Source organism: Archocentrus centrarchus, chromosome 23 (genome assembly GCF_007364275.1).
Source record: "Archocentrus centrarchus isolate MPI-CPG fArcCen1 chromosome 23, fArcCen1, whole genome shotgun sequence".
Taxonomy (NCBI): Eukaryota; Metazoa; Chordata; class Actinopteri; order Cichliformes; family Cichlidae; genus Archocentrus; species Archocentrus centrarchus.
In genome coordinates, this window is record NC_044368.1 from 10,173,794 (window position 1) to 10,188,917 (window position 15,124).

At 40.9% G+C, this 15,124-nt stretch overlaps 1 protein-coding gene across 1 annotated transcript in view; it reads right to left on the minus strand.

Annotated features, from left to right (window-relative positions):
- Nucleotides 1–15,124, minus strand: part of snd1 (staphylococcal nuclease and tudor domain containing 1) — a 172,100-nt gene that overhangs the window by 141,763 nt on the left and 15,213 nt on the right. Inside the window, exons 10-11 of the mRNA XM_030719705.1 lie at nt 12,340–12,444; nt 462–563 (exon numbers count right to left, since the gene is read on the minus strand). Of these exons, the coding sequence (XP_030575565.1) occupies nt 462–563; nt 12,340–12,444 (207 nt within the window). The remainder of the gene's footprint in view (nt 1–461; nt 564–12,339; nt 12,445–15,124) is intronic.

Sequence of the window (15,124 nt, forward strand, 5' to 3'; positions counted from 1 at the left end):
TGGGTCAGATGCGTGTAAATCATAGCAGCCCCCCCTCCCCCTCCCCCTCCCCCCAAGGTGTACAGACCCGGTAGATCAATAGACACAAGAGGGGGAAATCAACACTGCTTGTTTAAATGGAGCATTCAGGCCAACACTGAGCCCCAGGGCATCTACCAGGAGTGCTTGGTATTCACACTAAGAGATGGAGAGAAATAGTTATCTAGCTTGAAATGTATTTGGCTACCACTGAGGGGGAAAAGGTGTTGGAGCAGCCACTGGGGAAAACCCACATTACAGCTATTTTTTAATTTCTTAAAACTGATAAGAAGCATTCATGTTGATTCCCATACTGGCAAAGAGACACACACACACACACACACACACACACACACACACACACACACACACACACACACACACACACACACACACACACACACACAGCAAAATTTGTGTTTCAAAGTCTCACTGGTTCTTACCTTTTTGCCAATGAGCTTCTTCCTCAGGAACTCGCGGGCCTCGAACATGTAGGGGATGTCATAGAGGGGACGGAAGCGTTTGTCTTTGTCCTTGTTCTTCTCCTGAAGACAGACAGGTGATGAAGGAGGAATAAGGAGAGAAAGGTCAGGATGAGGATGTGGGGATCAGAAGAGAGGAGAAAATGGAAAGAGAAAGAATCATGGGGAAGGAGAAAGTTATTCATCATGGACTTTCTATAATATACAAATCTCTAAAAAACACTAACTCATCTCAAGCATACAGACATGAATGAAGAAAAATGTTTGCACAAGGTAAACTTATTTGTTCCTTTTCACTTTCCATTGCGGTCCTCTAAACTAATAGAAATATTTAGAGGGCCGCACATGTTCCTCTTGACAAAAATATCTCCACTGAGTTATCAAAATAACAAAGAAACAAAAGGGCCAAGGCAAAGAAACAGATGTTCAAAGGTGAGCAACCCCAGGTGAAATCTTCTGTTAATTGTTAAGTATAACATGAACTGAATTACAAAAGTCAAAGTTAAAGTAAAACATTCCTCTCAGCTTTTTAAAGGAAGATGAATATGTTGGGGTTTGTTTCTGTCTTCAATTATGGTGTGAATAAAGAATGTCACAATTTCAGATCTTAATTAGCTTGTTAAAGCTGTGGCTTGTTTACAATCATCTTTGGAAAGGGGACAAGTAATAAAAATGTCAAAGCTTTAGAAATACTGACTCTTCAAACCCCATCCCAACAATGAGCTTAAGCTTTTTTTTTTAAGCAGCTGCCTAGCACTCTGAAAATTAACATTTATGGACATAAAGCAGGAAACGTTTGAGAAGATGGAAAAGCGAGAAGTATAATTGCACCTTCAAAAGAGTCGCGCCTGCACGAGGACCCATAAATTTTATAAAACTAGAAGGCTTTTGAATTGGGGGGGAAAAAAAATCTTCAGAACAAGAACTGAATGAAAGATGATAGCTGCTACAAACAGCTTTGCCAAAGGGGGCGTTACAAAGCACTGACCGTGCAGGGTACCAAGCATGCTTTGGGCTCTTTTCCTTTCTTGTCATTTTTAAAACTGTAAAAGATGGGGATGAAGAAGTAGCCCAATCATGTCTTCTTTTAGCCGTTACACACACTGTACAGATATTTTGACCAAGGGGGCCTGAACTCTCTCGCTCACACACACCTGGCACACCTGCAGAGAAAAACTTCCCTCAATACGATAACGCCCACTCTGTGACAGGAGCCGGCCACAAATAGAACCCATTTGCATTTTCAAAAGGAGGCCGAGGTTTTGTGTCGCTCCCAGAGTGAATAAAGGCACGCGTGTAATAGACACAAACACACAAACACAGAGGGACAGGTGTAGTTTTTGCAAAAGTAGGGGGGGGAAAAGTGCACCAAATGACAATAATGCAGTGGGAAAATAAGACAGACACTAACAGGAGAAAGAAGGCTATGAATGACAATACCAGTATGCTCGCCACCGCTGCCCCTCCCACGCTCTTCTATGAACACCATCATTATCTGTCATACAAACAGAACTAAGTCTCCTTCAAATGAGCACACGGGCTTGGATTAATTCCTCATTTCCTTCTGTCTTCAATGGGTTTCATTCATTTTTAATGACTCTCCAGTTGTTCCGAGCTGCCAGGTGTGGCACACAGCTGGGCAGATGGATGTGGACTGAGACACATGGGGAGCAAAGGATGTATGAGCATGCGAACGTGCTTATGGCTCCATTAAGGTTTTTAAAATTTTATTGGTGTGTAAGAAAAACAAATCCTATGTTCTCAAAACAAATGAACAGAGGGATGATGGACTGGCCTTGGTAAAATACTGGAAATACCAAAATCTACCAGCGAACAGCCATTCGTTAACCGTGGTGGATTTGTAACGACCCTTCTACAGATTTTCTATTTTGTTGTTTCCTTCTCTTCCACCTTCACTAGTGGAGCCTGCGCAGTTTCAGACCTCAGAGCTAATCTGAAATATTCCAAGTGGAAATCCCTTTACCACTCAGACAGGAGACAATGGCCTCCATTTTGTGTCAGTCGGGGCATATCGTCTGGGAATTTCATCCCTACCGAGTCAGTTGCACTGGGATAATGGAGCCTCTTAGGAGCATTGCCAGTCAAGCCTCCGTAATTTTGTGCCTGAGCTGCAGACACAGCCATCTAACTTCTGGGGATGAGAATGACTGACACTGCTTGGGTGAAATACATCATTTGGGGCATATTTTTCTTAATGTCATATCACGCCACATTAACTCGACATTAAGACAGTTCCAAGATAATGGACGCTGGTGTTTACACTAGGATTAGGATTCTGATAGACACAGATACAAACAACATGATAACTTCAATGGGCAAAGACTAAAGAACAGGCTTAAGAGGAGGGAGAAAGGAGGAAGAATCATTTCTACCTAATAAGCTGTTTTATGGTGTAAAGGTAGCCATGTCACTGAGGGCCGAGAGTGTAAATGTCAGCACTCCATGCCAATTAGAGACAATGACGGAAGAAGTAGACCAAGAGGACAAAAGGTAGCGCTCCTGCATCTTTTAGAGCGTCTGTGGGGAACAGAGCTAGACTGAGTGGAATGTGGAAAGGTGAAAGAGTTGGAAAACAAGAAGATGAGACAATCAGAGGAAATGTTAAAACTAAAAAAACAAAGGCAGCAAAGAATGACGCACAGGCAACCATGTTCTTCCGATCAATGCCCATGTCCAATGTTACCCACTAGACAAGCTTAACCTTGTCTTTAAACTTGCCTTGGCTGATAGTATTCTTGTCACTACCATGCTAGCGAGAAAAATTGAGTTGAAAACCATGTTTAAAACTAAAACAGCTGCCACCATGAGTTTTAGTGAGACAAGGAATCACTAATGCCATAAGACTGCAACAACTGCCCAGTATTTCACAGTGGGGTCTGGTCTACATTGCTAGACCGAGGTCCACAAATCCTGCTGTGCTGCAAATAAGACTTAATAAATTTGTGGGCAATTTAGTGCAATTCAAACTATTTCAAAAATAAACGTGCTTCCTTGCCGGGCAAACAAATCAAACAAAGCTATTTGACAAGTCTAGGTCTTCAACTTTGGAGCGGAGAAACTGACATCAGCCATGACATCAGAAATTCTCTGCACATGATCAATAAACTACAACCCAAATGATGCACAGTCTAATATTATCTTTTGATATTGTAGATATATGTATCTGCATAAATAAACTGCAAAATAAAAAGTTGTATTTACTTGTGTATCCACTTATTTACAGAAGATAATCCTGAAAAAAAAAAAAAAAAAAATCTGTCCATCTACATCCAATTGGGCTGGAGCCTATCCCAGCTGTCATTCTCAGATTAATTTGGAAAAGGTGTGATCTCATAGTTTGTCCAGTGGAGCAGCCACTATTCCAATATTTATAACATTCTCCGCACTGCCCACAGCACTTGTAGCTGTCTATGCAACTGATGAAGAAAAAAAAAAGTGGTGCTGAGTGAAACTGTGTGTTGCTCATTAGTTTGAGTATTGTGCTATTACAATAGTGGGTGCACATATTAAACTCGGGTGGTTTATTATCATTAAGTCAGTATATGTTCAAGTAATCCTCATGATCTGAAAGCTCAGGCTTGATTTACTCTTTGTATCTCAGGCAGCTCTGCCTGTCATCACAGCCAGACTTTCTTTGGACATGTTTTGTTCGGAAGGGCCAGCCTATTAGAAAAAAGCCAGCTTACAGGGAGGGGGAAGGGAGCTAAGATAGCTTATTTCAGACAGCAGATGAACTGAGAAGCTGCATCAAGGCTTAGTATGAGAATAAATAAGCATTTTAGACTGTGCAAAGCTACTATAATAGCATCAAGGGGAAAAAAACAAAACAAAAACAAAAAACATGGAGTTAAAATAAGCATAACTTCCCTTTAAAAACTGAAAACATCCTTTTTATCACACTTTCTATGTATGTGATATTGAAAATGTAGACTGTAATGGCAGCTATATCGTAATGTTTTTATTCCACATAAATATGTACTGCATCAGCCTCAAAAGTCCACTATCGGTCAGGCTCTGCCATAAACCATTATTATGCAGCTGCAGGAAGGTTACAGAGAGGAGAGAGTCACTGCTTTGTCTCAGCCATAACCCACTAAGAACAGTTTGCTCTCAGTGTCCTCAGGGGGAGTTTTGTTCTATTTGGGGTAAATTCCCTTCATTCTAAATTACCCGCTACAGCTCAGGAATCATCTCTGACTATTGCAGAGGGATGGCGCTGGCTGACTTGTATAGTGTCACAGGGCTGCAGAGTCTGGGCTGCAAATGTGTAGATGCTACTGCTGGGAGCATTTGCAGCTTCTGGAACGTCAAGGGTGAAATCATGACTCAGGAGCATGTCACATGTTGTGATGTTTGGCTTTGGTGTTGGGGGCAGCGTACAGTATTAGGCTTGGGGCTCTGTCTACACACAGAGGGTTTTTTTTTTCCCCTTACGCTTTTAGGCCTTTCTTCTACACACCAAAACAATTTTAGGTCACTGAAAACAGACCTTTTGGATAACTCCTTCTGGGGTGAAGATATTCATAAACTCTGCGTGCAGCATTGACATGTTGACAATCTTCTGATCGGCCAAGATGGCTTTAGGGTTTAGGTTATATCGCCGCCTGTTGGTTTGGCAGTCTCTTGACGGCGCTTCAGTTTTGTTTATGAGTTCCCTTTATGTAGGAGGGTTTTGGGTTTTTTGGAGAACAAAGAGTGTTAAAAAAAAAAATCTTTGTATATGATCTCTTAGGCTTAGTTTTGCATTTAGCTGAGTGGAGGGTCTATTTTCCTTTCTTTTGAGAGAAATACACTAAAGTGCACATGTCCCAGACAAGGTGGAACTTATTTTTTTAAGCAGTGCAAAAAGGGAGCCTTGGACAAACAGTCAGCATTTAATATTGTATGCCCATTAACATTACTAAAATATGCATGCATAAACAGTAATTTGCTGAAGTGGGCTGGGTAGAAGAGAGGATAGAAGTACAAAAAAAAAAAAAGAAAGAAAAAGAAAAATTATTGCTGGTCATACCATACAATCCAAAATTCATGCAGAATATGAATAAGTCATTGCTAAACTGACTTGAATTGATTTCACAACAGACAACAAACAAGCCTGTGTTTCACAATGAAATTACCCGCAGTGCAACCAACACAAACAGCCACTCAATTCATGATTAGCTGCTACCACACAGGTAAATACACAGGGACAGCTGGTACAGGTTTCAGCCCATGTTCCGATTGTTCTGCTATTAATAATAATGTCAAACACAAACTGTGACTTAAATCACCACACTGGCTGCTTGAATGAGAGAACTGCACTGCGACTTAATGTGTGTGTGTGTGTGTGTGTGTTTTTTAAGCAGACAGACGGTCACACTTGCCCTGCAGATGGACAGAATGATGGACAGACTGATTAACTGGAGTGCCGCATGTTTAAAAAAAAAAAGAAAGAAAGAAAGAAAGAAAACAATAAAGCCAAAGTCATTCAACTACTGAGGGTTCAGAGCTGGATAATACAGCACCTATCTCAAACAGAAAGTGCCTGCTTATAAATGACCTTTATCTAAACAAATCCTGTTCAAAAGGTGTGACTCTAACCTACAGCTTTCTGATAATCTTCTAATGCATCTCTTTCTATACCATCCTCTCCAGCGCTCACACAGAAACAAGAGTAAGCAAAGCCCCTGCTTTTGTAGCAGGGACATCTAAAAAGTACAATGAGGCCAAAAAAAAAAAAAAAAAGAAAAATGATGAGGGGATACTAGCAGCTCCCAATCTTCCTCACCCACCCAGTGGTGTCTAAGTGAATCACTGGTGGGGTGATCCTCTTCCCTTGTCATTGTGCTACCAATCTTGAGGTCAAAGCATTTCTTGCCAGGCTTTTAGGCATGCTCTGAGCGCACACATTGCTTGACATAAGATTTTGAGGATGAGGACAGAAGTCGGGAGGAGGGAGAGGGGGGAGGAAACCAAAACAATGAGCAGAGTAGGAGAAGATAAAGTGTCAAACACAAAAACACAGCAGACAGCAAATGCGCCTTTCTGCTGAAAGATTTGGTAATTATACAGCTCTATCGCTGTAATTCTTTACCAAATTTGAATGAGCATGACTTTCTCTCTTTTTTTGTGTGTGTGTTTTTTTTTAAAGAATCTGTATCTAATTTTCAAAAAATTATGCTTCAACTGTTATACAGCATACTGAATATGTATCCCAATGGGGGAGACAGAAAATCAACACAAGTATTGGCCTCGTCTTCACACAAACTTGAAATAATTTGATGAATTTAATACTCAAGTTTTCTTTGAAATTGTGCCCCTATTTATTAAACTATCATTATGCTACAGTCAGTAATTAGCTTACTACCTGTAACATTTTTTAAAGACCTTGATGTCCCGACTATTATGGTCATGTCAATCAACGGGTAACCATTCTGCTGTGTAAATATTGTTCAGAAAAATATGTCAAATGCCTCAGACTACAAAGCATATGCCCTCCTGTTTGTGACAAGACTTAACAGATTCTGACTTCAAAAGTATGACGATGTGAAAAAGACTGTATTCTGCACGCATGCTTTGCATGTAACATGCCTTACATGTGTTGAATTTGTAGAGAAACACAGCACAATGATTAGCATTTCTGTAAATATGGCAGTTTCAGCACAGGTTTGAACAGTCTGGCTGAGGTGAACTACAGAGAGGCTAGTAGGGAGGGCTGTATGTAAGAGCCGTATTCATCATGCTGATGTATACAGCATAAGAAGAGTGAGTTGACTGCTCTCTATGCTCCATCAACACTGCCCTTAACCCTACTTAAACCACATGAGCACACAAATATATTAAAATGCACAAAGAGACACACATACACAAACACTTGGGACTCAATGCACGTATCATCAAAGCAGAAACACACCAACACATCCAAACACAATGAGTGCGAGTGAGTGGGTGAAACAGTGAGTCACTCAGTCGTATAGACGTATCTCCCCACTCGTGTTTACACTAGGTTTGTCCTGCTGCACATGAAAGGAAATGGAGAAAGAGAGCCAAAAAAAGGAAAGAGAAAGGAGGGAGGAAAAAGCTGACTCCAACTCCCGAGCTGAAAATAACACACTGGGGAGGGGAGGAGAGGAACCAAAATTAACAGTAAAATGTAAAGGAGGGCGAGGGTGAGACCAAGCGGGGAACTTTGTATCCTATTTTTTCTGCAAACAGATGCCACTGGTCAACTAATCTGTCAGTCTGAGCACAATTAGTATAGTCATTAGAGAGGACAGGGAAGATGTGGCGTTAGGACACTAAAACGAACCACAGACGATGGGAGGAGGACAGGGACTTGGCAGGAACTGTCACAGTTCATCATTGCACTGGTACATTGCATCTGGTCTCCATACTCCCAAAAAGTACACACAACCTGACACGCAAACATAAATGGCATTGTTGCAGAATACACAGTTCAGCAGGGCACGCACACATCCAGACAGACAGAGATAATAATGACAACTGGCACAACACAATCCCTACAGACCTCTGGAGAACACAACACTCATACAGTACATGAACGACAGAAGTACAGCCCTGTGCAATACCACTTAAATATCAACTGATTCAAAAGTGTATCACGCCTTAATAATTGTATGATTTCTTTTGACGTTGCAATCAAAAACAAACCCTTCAGAGAGACTACAGTGAAAATACAGGCCTCAGAGTGGCTGCAACAAAAAGTGCATGTGTAATCACTGACGCAGGTTAAAAAACCTGTGATTAAACACAGTTGTGTGCACCTGTGATTTATCATGCCATCTGCATGGACATGAGTCCTGAACATTCTCAGTTATGGACCAGTGTCCATCTGCATGTGTTCATCATGGCTCAACATGGCAACAGAAATGAAGCTTCTGTGATAACTAAGACGGAGCAAAGGATATTGCATAAAGGTGATCTCTTCACCTTCAACTGCAACACTACATTTCACTAAAGATCATGAAAAGAAGCTGATGACTTTGGGAACATGGCTTTTATCTTCATCTCATCTGAACAAATCTGCTCAGCTCAGCATGATTTTTCACAAATCTGACCAGGACTACAACACTGAATGCATTGTCTCAGCAGTGAAGCATGGAGATGGGATTGTGATGACAAGGGGCTGCAGGAATACAAAAGGTGCTTGGGAAAATTGCATTTAAAGACGGCAGGATGAATGCCTGTGGATACAGCAACAACAACAACAACAACAACAAAAAAAAACTGGGTGATGAGATGACTCTCAGTCTCCAGAAGCTTGGCAGGAGAGAAATATTCCAGTATAATAACGATCCAAAGCACACTGCCAAAAATCACACAAGAGTTCCTAAGAAAGAAAAATGTGAAAACTCTGGCCTGGCCAAGCATGCTGCGTGACATGAATCTGATGGAAAATCTCTTCAGAAATGTTGTAGTTTGTATGTCATCCTATATTACCAAAGTACTGAAGAAAAAAAAAACATCAAAGGAATGAAAACTATACTAAAATGTGTTATACTGAGATTGGTTTGCTATTTAAAGCATGTTCACTCACAATGAGTTGTTCTGACTGCTAAATAAAGGCCATATTTCTATTTGTAAATATGACTATAATAAGTCTAAAGAATCTATGAGTAAATAGCTTACTCTTCAGTTGTTCAGTTAGATATAATACAATGTAAAAGTCATACAGTAATGAATAATTTGACATTTAAGTAATAATGTATGGGTGTAACTGCTGAGTTCATTTCCTTAGAGGTTTACCTGTAGGCTACAGTGCTAACAAACCCATATATATCACTTCTTATTATAATCAGTTTGCAGACACTCTGACGCCAATTTCCAAGATGTTTCCTGACATAGGCTAATGCAGCTTAACCAAGCATGTCTGTTTGTGCGTGTGTTTCGAAGCTGCGCCTCAAACTGTGGCAACGTCTTTATGACTGCCTGCTGCACTGTAAGCAAGAAGACAGTTCACTGGTGATGTTAGCCAACATGATGTCAGTGTGTGCAGACCTTCTGACTGAGACGTACCTGCTCTGACCTTTCCTTCTCCTTAACCTAAAGCAAAGACTCACTCCCAAAAGTAAGAATTCTACAAACTGACGCTTTTTTTCCCCCCCAGTGTGGAAATATTCTCCTCACAGCTTTTAGCTATGAAAAGCTGTTTTCAGCTTCTTTACAAGCAGAATACAGATGAGCACCAATATTTGGAAGTGTCAAACAATATTTTTTCAGCTTTCTAAATCATTCAAGCTACAGTAATGAAGGGAAAATTACAATGTCCAGAATGGCTTCTAATAACTGAAGGGGAACAGCTACATCTGCGTCTGTAAAGGTGTGTGGACAGGGCATGAAATTAAGTTCTCCTGCTCACTTAAGATAACAGCTCACTTGCCTAATTTAGTGGTCATACATAGGGCCAGTTTGCAAATGAGACAGGACATAAAATTCCCTATTACATGCACAGACATTTAAAAAAAAACAAGTGAAGAAATCAGACGTTTCAGACCTTCGCGCTTACTAGTTACATTCTACCTTCAAGTCAAAGAGCTCATCACAGTCCCTGAAAACCTATCAAAACTCTGTATTGCTGCCATAGCGACAACATTCAAAGCTAAGTCAACAGCATTAGAGACACGCAGGCAGCTCTTTAGCTCACAGACAAAAATAACAAGCTAACAAATGACAGCAGCAGCAGCAGCACCATGAATAACCCTCATTTAAAACTAAAACATAGCAGCAGTTTATATCCAAAAACCACCAAAATGAGAATACGCTCATGTTAAACAAAATATTATTTCCATGTATTTAACTTGGCAGGGAATTATATAGCCTTTACTTTATTCTTTAGATATTAAGATGGATTATTTAGTTAGTTTAAGTGCAACAAATAGGTTATAATAAATTTTAATCCATCTAGAAACAAATAAATAACAAATTGGGAAAGTACTGTAAAATTAAAGATGGACATTAAGTAAAATTTTATCCAGTCTCCTATAAATCTCACTCTACAAAGCTCAGTGAGCCAGTACCCAAACCAAACAAATGTTGATGAATATGGGTATTTGCACAATAATCTGGCACACGGGCACACGATTAAACATGCATGAAGTGCCATAAAAAGCAATACAGCGCTGTGCCAATGTAACACCAATACAATGCACACAAACATTCACATCTGGGCTCACTCTCCCAGGCTCCCCGTAACATACGACAGTGTAATGAAGCACAAAACACATACTGTTGAAGCATCTGGTGCAGGCAAAAAAATAAAAAATTTAAAAAAATCAGAGCGACAGACAGAATAAAGAGAGGCACTGAGAAAAGTTAGAAGCAAATGCCGTGTAATCTAGCAAACAAGAGAAGAGGAGAGAGACAAAATGGAGAAGCTTTTGCCCACAAGCTTGTTACAACCACAGATAACGAAGGAGAATAAATACACACGAAGGGCGATGGCACAGGTCAACAATCTGACCACAGTGAGCACACCCGGAGGGAAAGGACAGCAGAAAGTGACTGTGGAGAAGAGGGAGGAGAAGAGAACAGAAGGAAGGAGGGAGGGAAGACACAAAGTACTAGTGTCTTAATGATGGGAGGCACCAGCGATGCCAGGGGAGAGTGAAAGGGGGGGGATGAGGACAGAGAATAAAAAACAAACTTAGAAGACAATAAAAAGGAAAAGACAGGAAAGAGCAAACCATAAAAAAAACCAGACAGGATGGAGAAAGAGGGAGTCAATAAAAACCAAAACAGCCAAAACAGAAGAAAAGATAAAAAGGGTTATTGGAGGGAGGCTGTAAGCTGACTTTTACAACTCCTGCCTACACAAAAGCACCACACCCCTTTTGGAAAATGTAATGCTGCTTATATGAATGGATGTGACAGTAAAGAGTGCGCTGACTGAAAGCACGAGGGTCAAAACGGCCTCGGGTGTGGAGAAAGGGTTTTATTTTGAATATGTAACTCCCCCCACATTACTGTTATGACAGTCAAAAACGTCTGAATGAGACGGATATTTCCAGGTATCTTTATTTAGAAAAAAAACAATTTAAGGACTCATCACCTGTATTCAGTAATGAAAAGAAAAGAAAAAAAAAGGTTAATAAAAACTATTGCTTCTTTCTATGTTTTCAATGTACAGTAATGCAAAAGATTTCATCTCACTACAAAATTCCCTGATGAGAGCTGAGGACTAGGGAGGTAAGGAAGGAGTGACATCCAGCACAGCAGACTGTCGACGTACCCGAGCAGCCGAAGCAGTTTTTATTCTCTTAATTATTTATTTATTTTAGGGCATCACATATTGTATCAATTAGTATTTTCCCAGTTGCCACTAGGTATACGTGTGTAAGCATGTATTTGTGTGTTTTCAGTACTGAAGTGATTCTGAAGAAAGAGCGTGTGGAAGGAAAGAAAAAAAAAAGAAAAAAAGAAAAATCGATCTGCCTCACTCTGCAGTGCTGCAACCACTGGGTGTGTACTAGTGTTTCACTGTGTCTGCTTATGCCCCAACTGCAGGGGCGCCACCAAGTGGTCAGAATTAAGCTCTTTCTATTAAAAAAAAAAAAAAATCTGTGGGACTCGACTAATGTGCAAGGAAAGAGGAGAGGCCATGAGAATTAAACACAGAGATGGACAGATATTCATAATTGTGTAGCATTTGTATTAGTAACTGAACTTAGGTGAAGACTGCCCTGAAAGCAGCCATTGGCTGACCACAAACCTTTCACTCACACAACTACATTCACTCACTCCTTCAGCCACAAGTAGCCACTCATTGCAAGCAAAGCTGTGTAAATACTTAGAAGCAGATAGTTTTTTTTCTTTTTGGTACCTCTCCCTCAATCCTGGGGGGCCGAATGCTGGACAGGTGGATGGTTTTGTATTCCCCAGAGTTGAGCTTGACCACCATGGCATCAGCGTTGACCACCTGCATCACCTACAGGGAACAGAAGAACACAAGAGAGGGAAGGGTTAAAAGAAAAAAGAAAAACAGCCTGGAAAAAGGTTGGGAATGTGATTAGGTGAGCGCAAAGCACAAAAATAGGAACATGAAACTCAATTAGAAGTCAATTTAAGGGTCCAAAAACTTAAATCCTTGGGGTAATTACACATCCACATGCAGGGTAGTGGGAGTGCTGGAGTAAGAAAAAGAATGGCATTGCATTTTGTTGAGTGAGTAAGCAGATAGACTGACAGAAAGATGGGAAGTGAAGGAGCAGGCAAATGATAAATGGAGAGGAAGAGATCTATTCAAAGGCAGAAAGAGAGTGACAGTGCACCCTGTGTGCTGTCATGAGCAGAAGGCGCTGAGAGTGAGGTAAGAAAGAGTGATCCTTGAGTGAATGAGTAAGTTAGCAAGCTAAGGCATCCCAGTGGGCCAGCTAGATTTGGAGGACAGGGCGAGGACGTTGTGCTATCTCGGGGATTGGCAGCAGGAAAAGAGGGAGGGTGGAAGAGGGAGACAAGAGTGCAGGAGAAAAAAAAAAGCTTTAAAACACAAACATCGTGTTAAAGATAGACTGGCAGAGCATTACACAGCTGTCTACCCAACTACTGGCTGGCAGCATTTTGTTCTGGAGACCTTTAGAAGTGTAACTAAACACAGACTAATTTATGTTTGGCATTTAAATGTTATTTCTCTCTGTTCCAGGGGGAGTTTAGAGCAAGTACAGTTCAGAAGTAACTGTGGATGTTCAAAAGGGATCGCTTAGAACTACAACATTTCTTCCCAATGACAGAAAAAAAATCACAAAAGCACTCAGGACTTCAGAGGGGGATCTGGAATCTACTAATGTAGTCAATAAATTATAAATCTCAAAGAAATGTGTACTCATGTCAAGTCATTAAAAATGAAGGGTGAAGCAAATATTTCTAAGAACCTAGTCTATATTTGTGGCTTTCAACGCGCATGTGCTCACTTTGGTTAGAAGACAGATTGAGGGTATAATGTGATTTAGATGGAGAAGGCATCCAAACCCAGAGCCTTTAAGTAGGCCACTTGCAACAGACTGAGAAATCAATCGCCCTACACATGTAGCCACCCACACATGCATTAAATGGCCTCATCATCACTCAAAGCAGAGTTCATATGTAGGCCGTTCACAAAAGTCCTCAAAATAAGAGCTGCAGGTCTGAGCCGTGTATCAACCGCAATTTGGACTGTGTGGGTGTTTGTGTGGCTGCAGCTGTGGGAGAAAAAAACAAAAAAAACAAAACAACCAAAAATTGAGAAAAAGTTGAAACTTTGTGTTTATATTGCAGACACAAATCCAGGTATATTAGGCTCATTGGGAGATTCATTATTCCATGAAAACAAATCAGACTGCCATTGCATTTTGCCACCAGAGAACAGAAATTAGACCAGCCCACATGCTAAATAGGCTGCCCGCAACAGCAGCCAAAATACATCATACACTAATCACTGAGCTGAGTGGGAGAGATACAGAGACTTAGGGAGCAGGAGGGAGAGAGACGGAGAAGGGGAGAGGTGTAATGAGTAAGTGCGAGGGGAAGCGTGCATGCACGTGGAGACGCGCACGAGCACACGCCAGCCTACACGAATTCACACTGTAACAAGGTCATTTTGTGGCCTGCCCAAGTAAATAAAGTGCAAGAGAGAGAACGTGGCAGGAGCAGAATAAAAATGGCTCAGCATTTACTGGCTAATTATCAGCTGGAGGAGGCGAGAGGAGAGAGGCGAAGGAGGACAGATCAACACACACCAAGATAGACGAACAGAAAGATGGAGCGAGCCAGGGAGATGGAGTGTAATCTCACAGCAAATATCACAGGAACAGAGACAGAGGAAAAGATGGAGAATAGATAGAAAAATAGAGCAAAAACTCTTTGGAAAGTTAGCTGCCATGAGGGTTGAGCGAGCAGGCAGAAAAGACAAACAGGCTGGCAGCATGACTCACTGGTCTGTTCTGCTACTTGAAAGGCGGAGATCTACTGCCACCCTCTGTCTAATAATGACATGACATCTGCAGTGGTCAAGATCAGTCATTGTTCAAGGAGGATCTTGACCTCCATCGGGGACTGTGCTTGTTGACACTCACATTTATCCAGTTGGTTTTAACCACACGGCCAAACATGGGCTTAGTCAGGACTTAGTCATGTCAGATTACCTTCCTCAAAAGCTACACCTATGCAGTGTGTTTCATCTGGACAGCAGTAGACATGAGTTCCAGATGACATGGTTTAACATAAATGATCGAATACTGTGATGGCACTTAGTGTAGCCGCAGCCTGCTGTAAGAAGTTAATGAGTATATAACACTTTAGAGGGCCTCTATCTTGAAAAAGATACAAACAATCCAGAATAACAGAATCCAGATTTTTTTTTTTTTTTTTAACTTAACACTGCCTCTCAACTTTACAGAATTTAATTAGACCACAAGCCTTTCTTATTATTCACCAAAAAATATGTATTTTTAATTTTTAGAAGCTGTCAGACATCATCAAGCCCAATTTGTCTTAGTTTAAGAGCGGCGCACGTGTTAGCCTTCTGTCTTAAACACAGTATTAAGGCATACTTGCTCATTACATTTTGTGCCTTTGCACATCCATCCAAGTACATCCAAAGTATTTTTACTCCCAACACTGATCAGAAAATA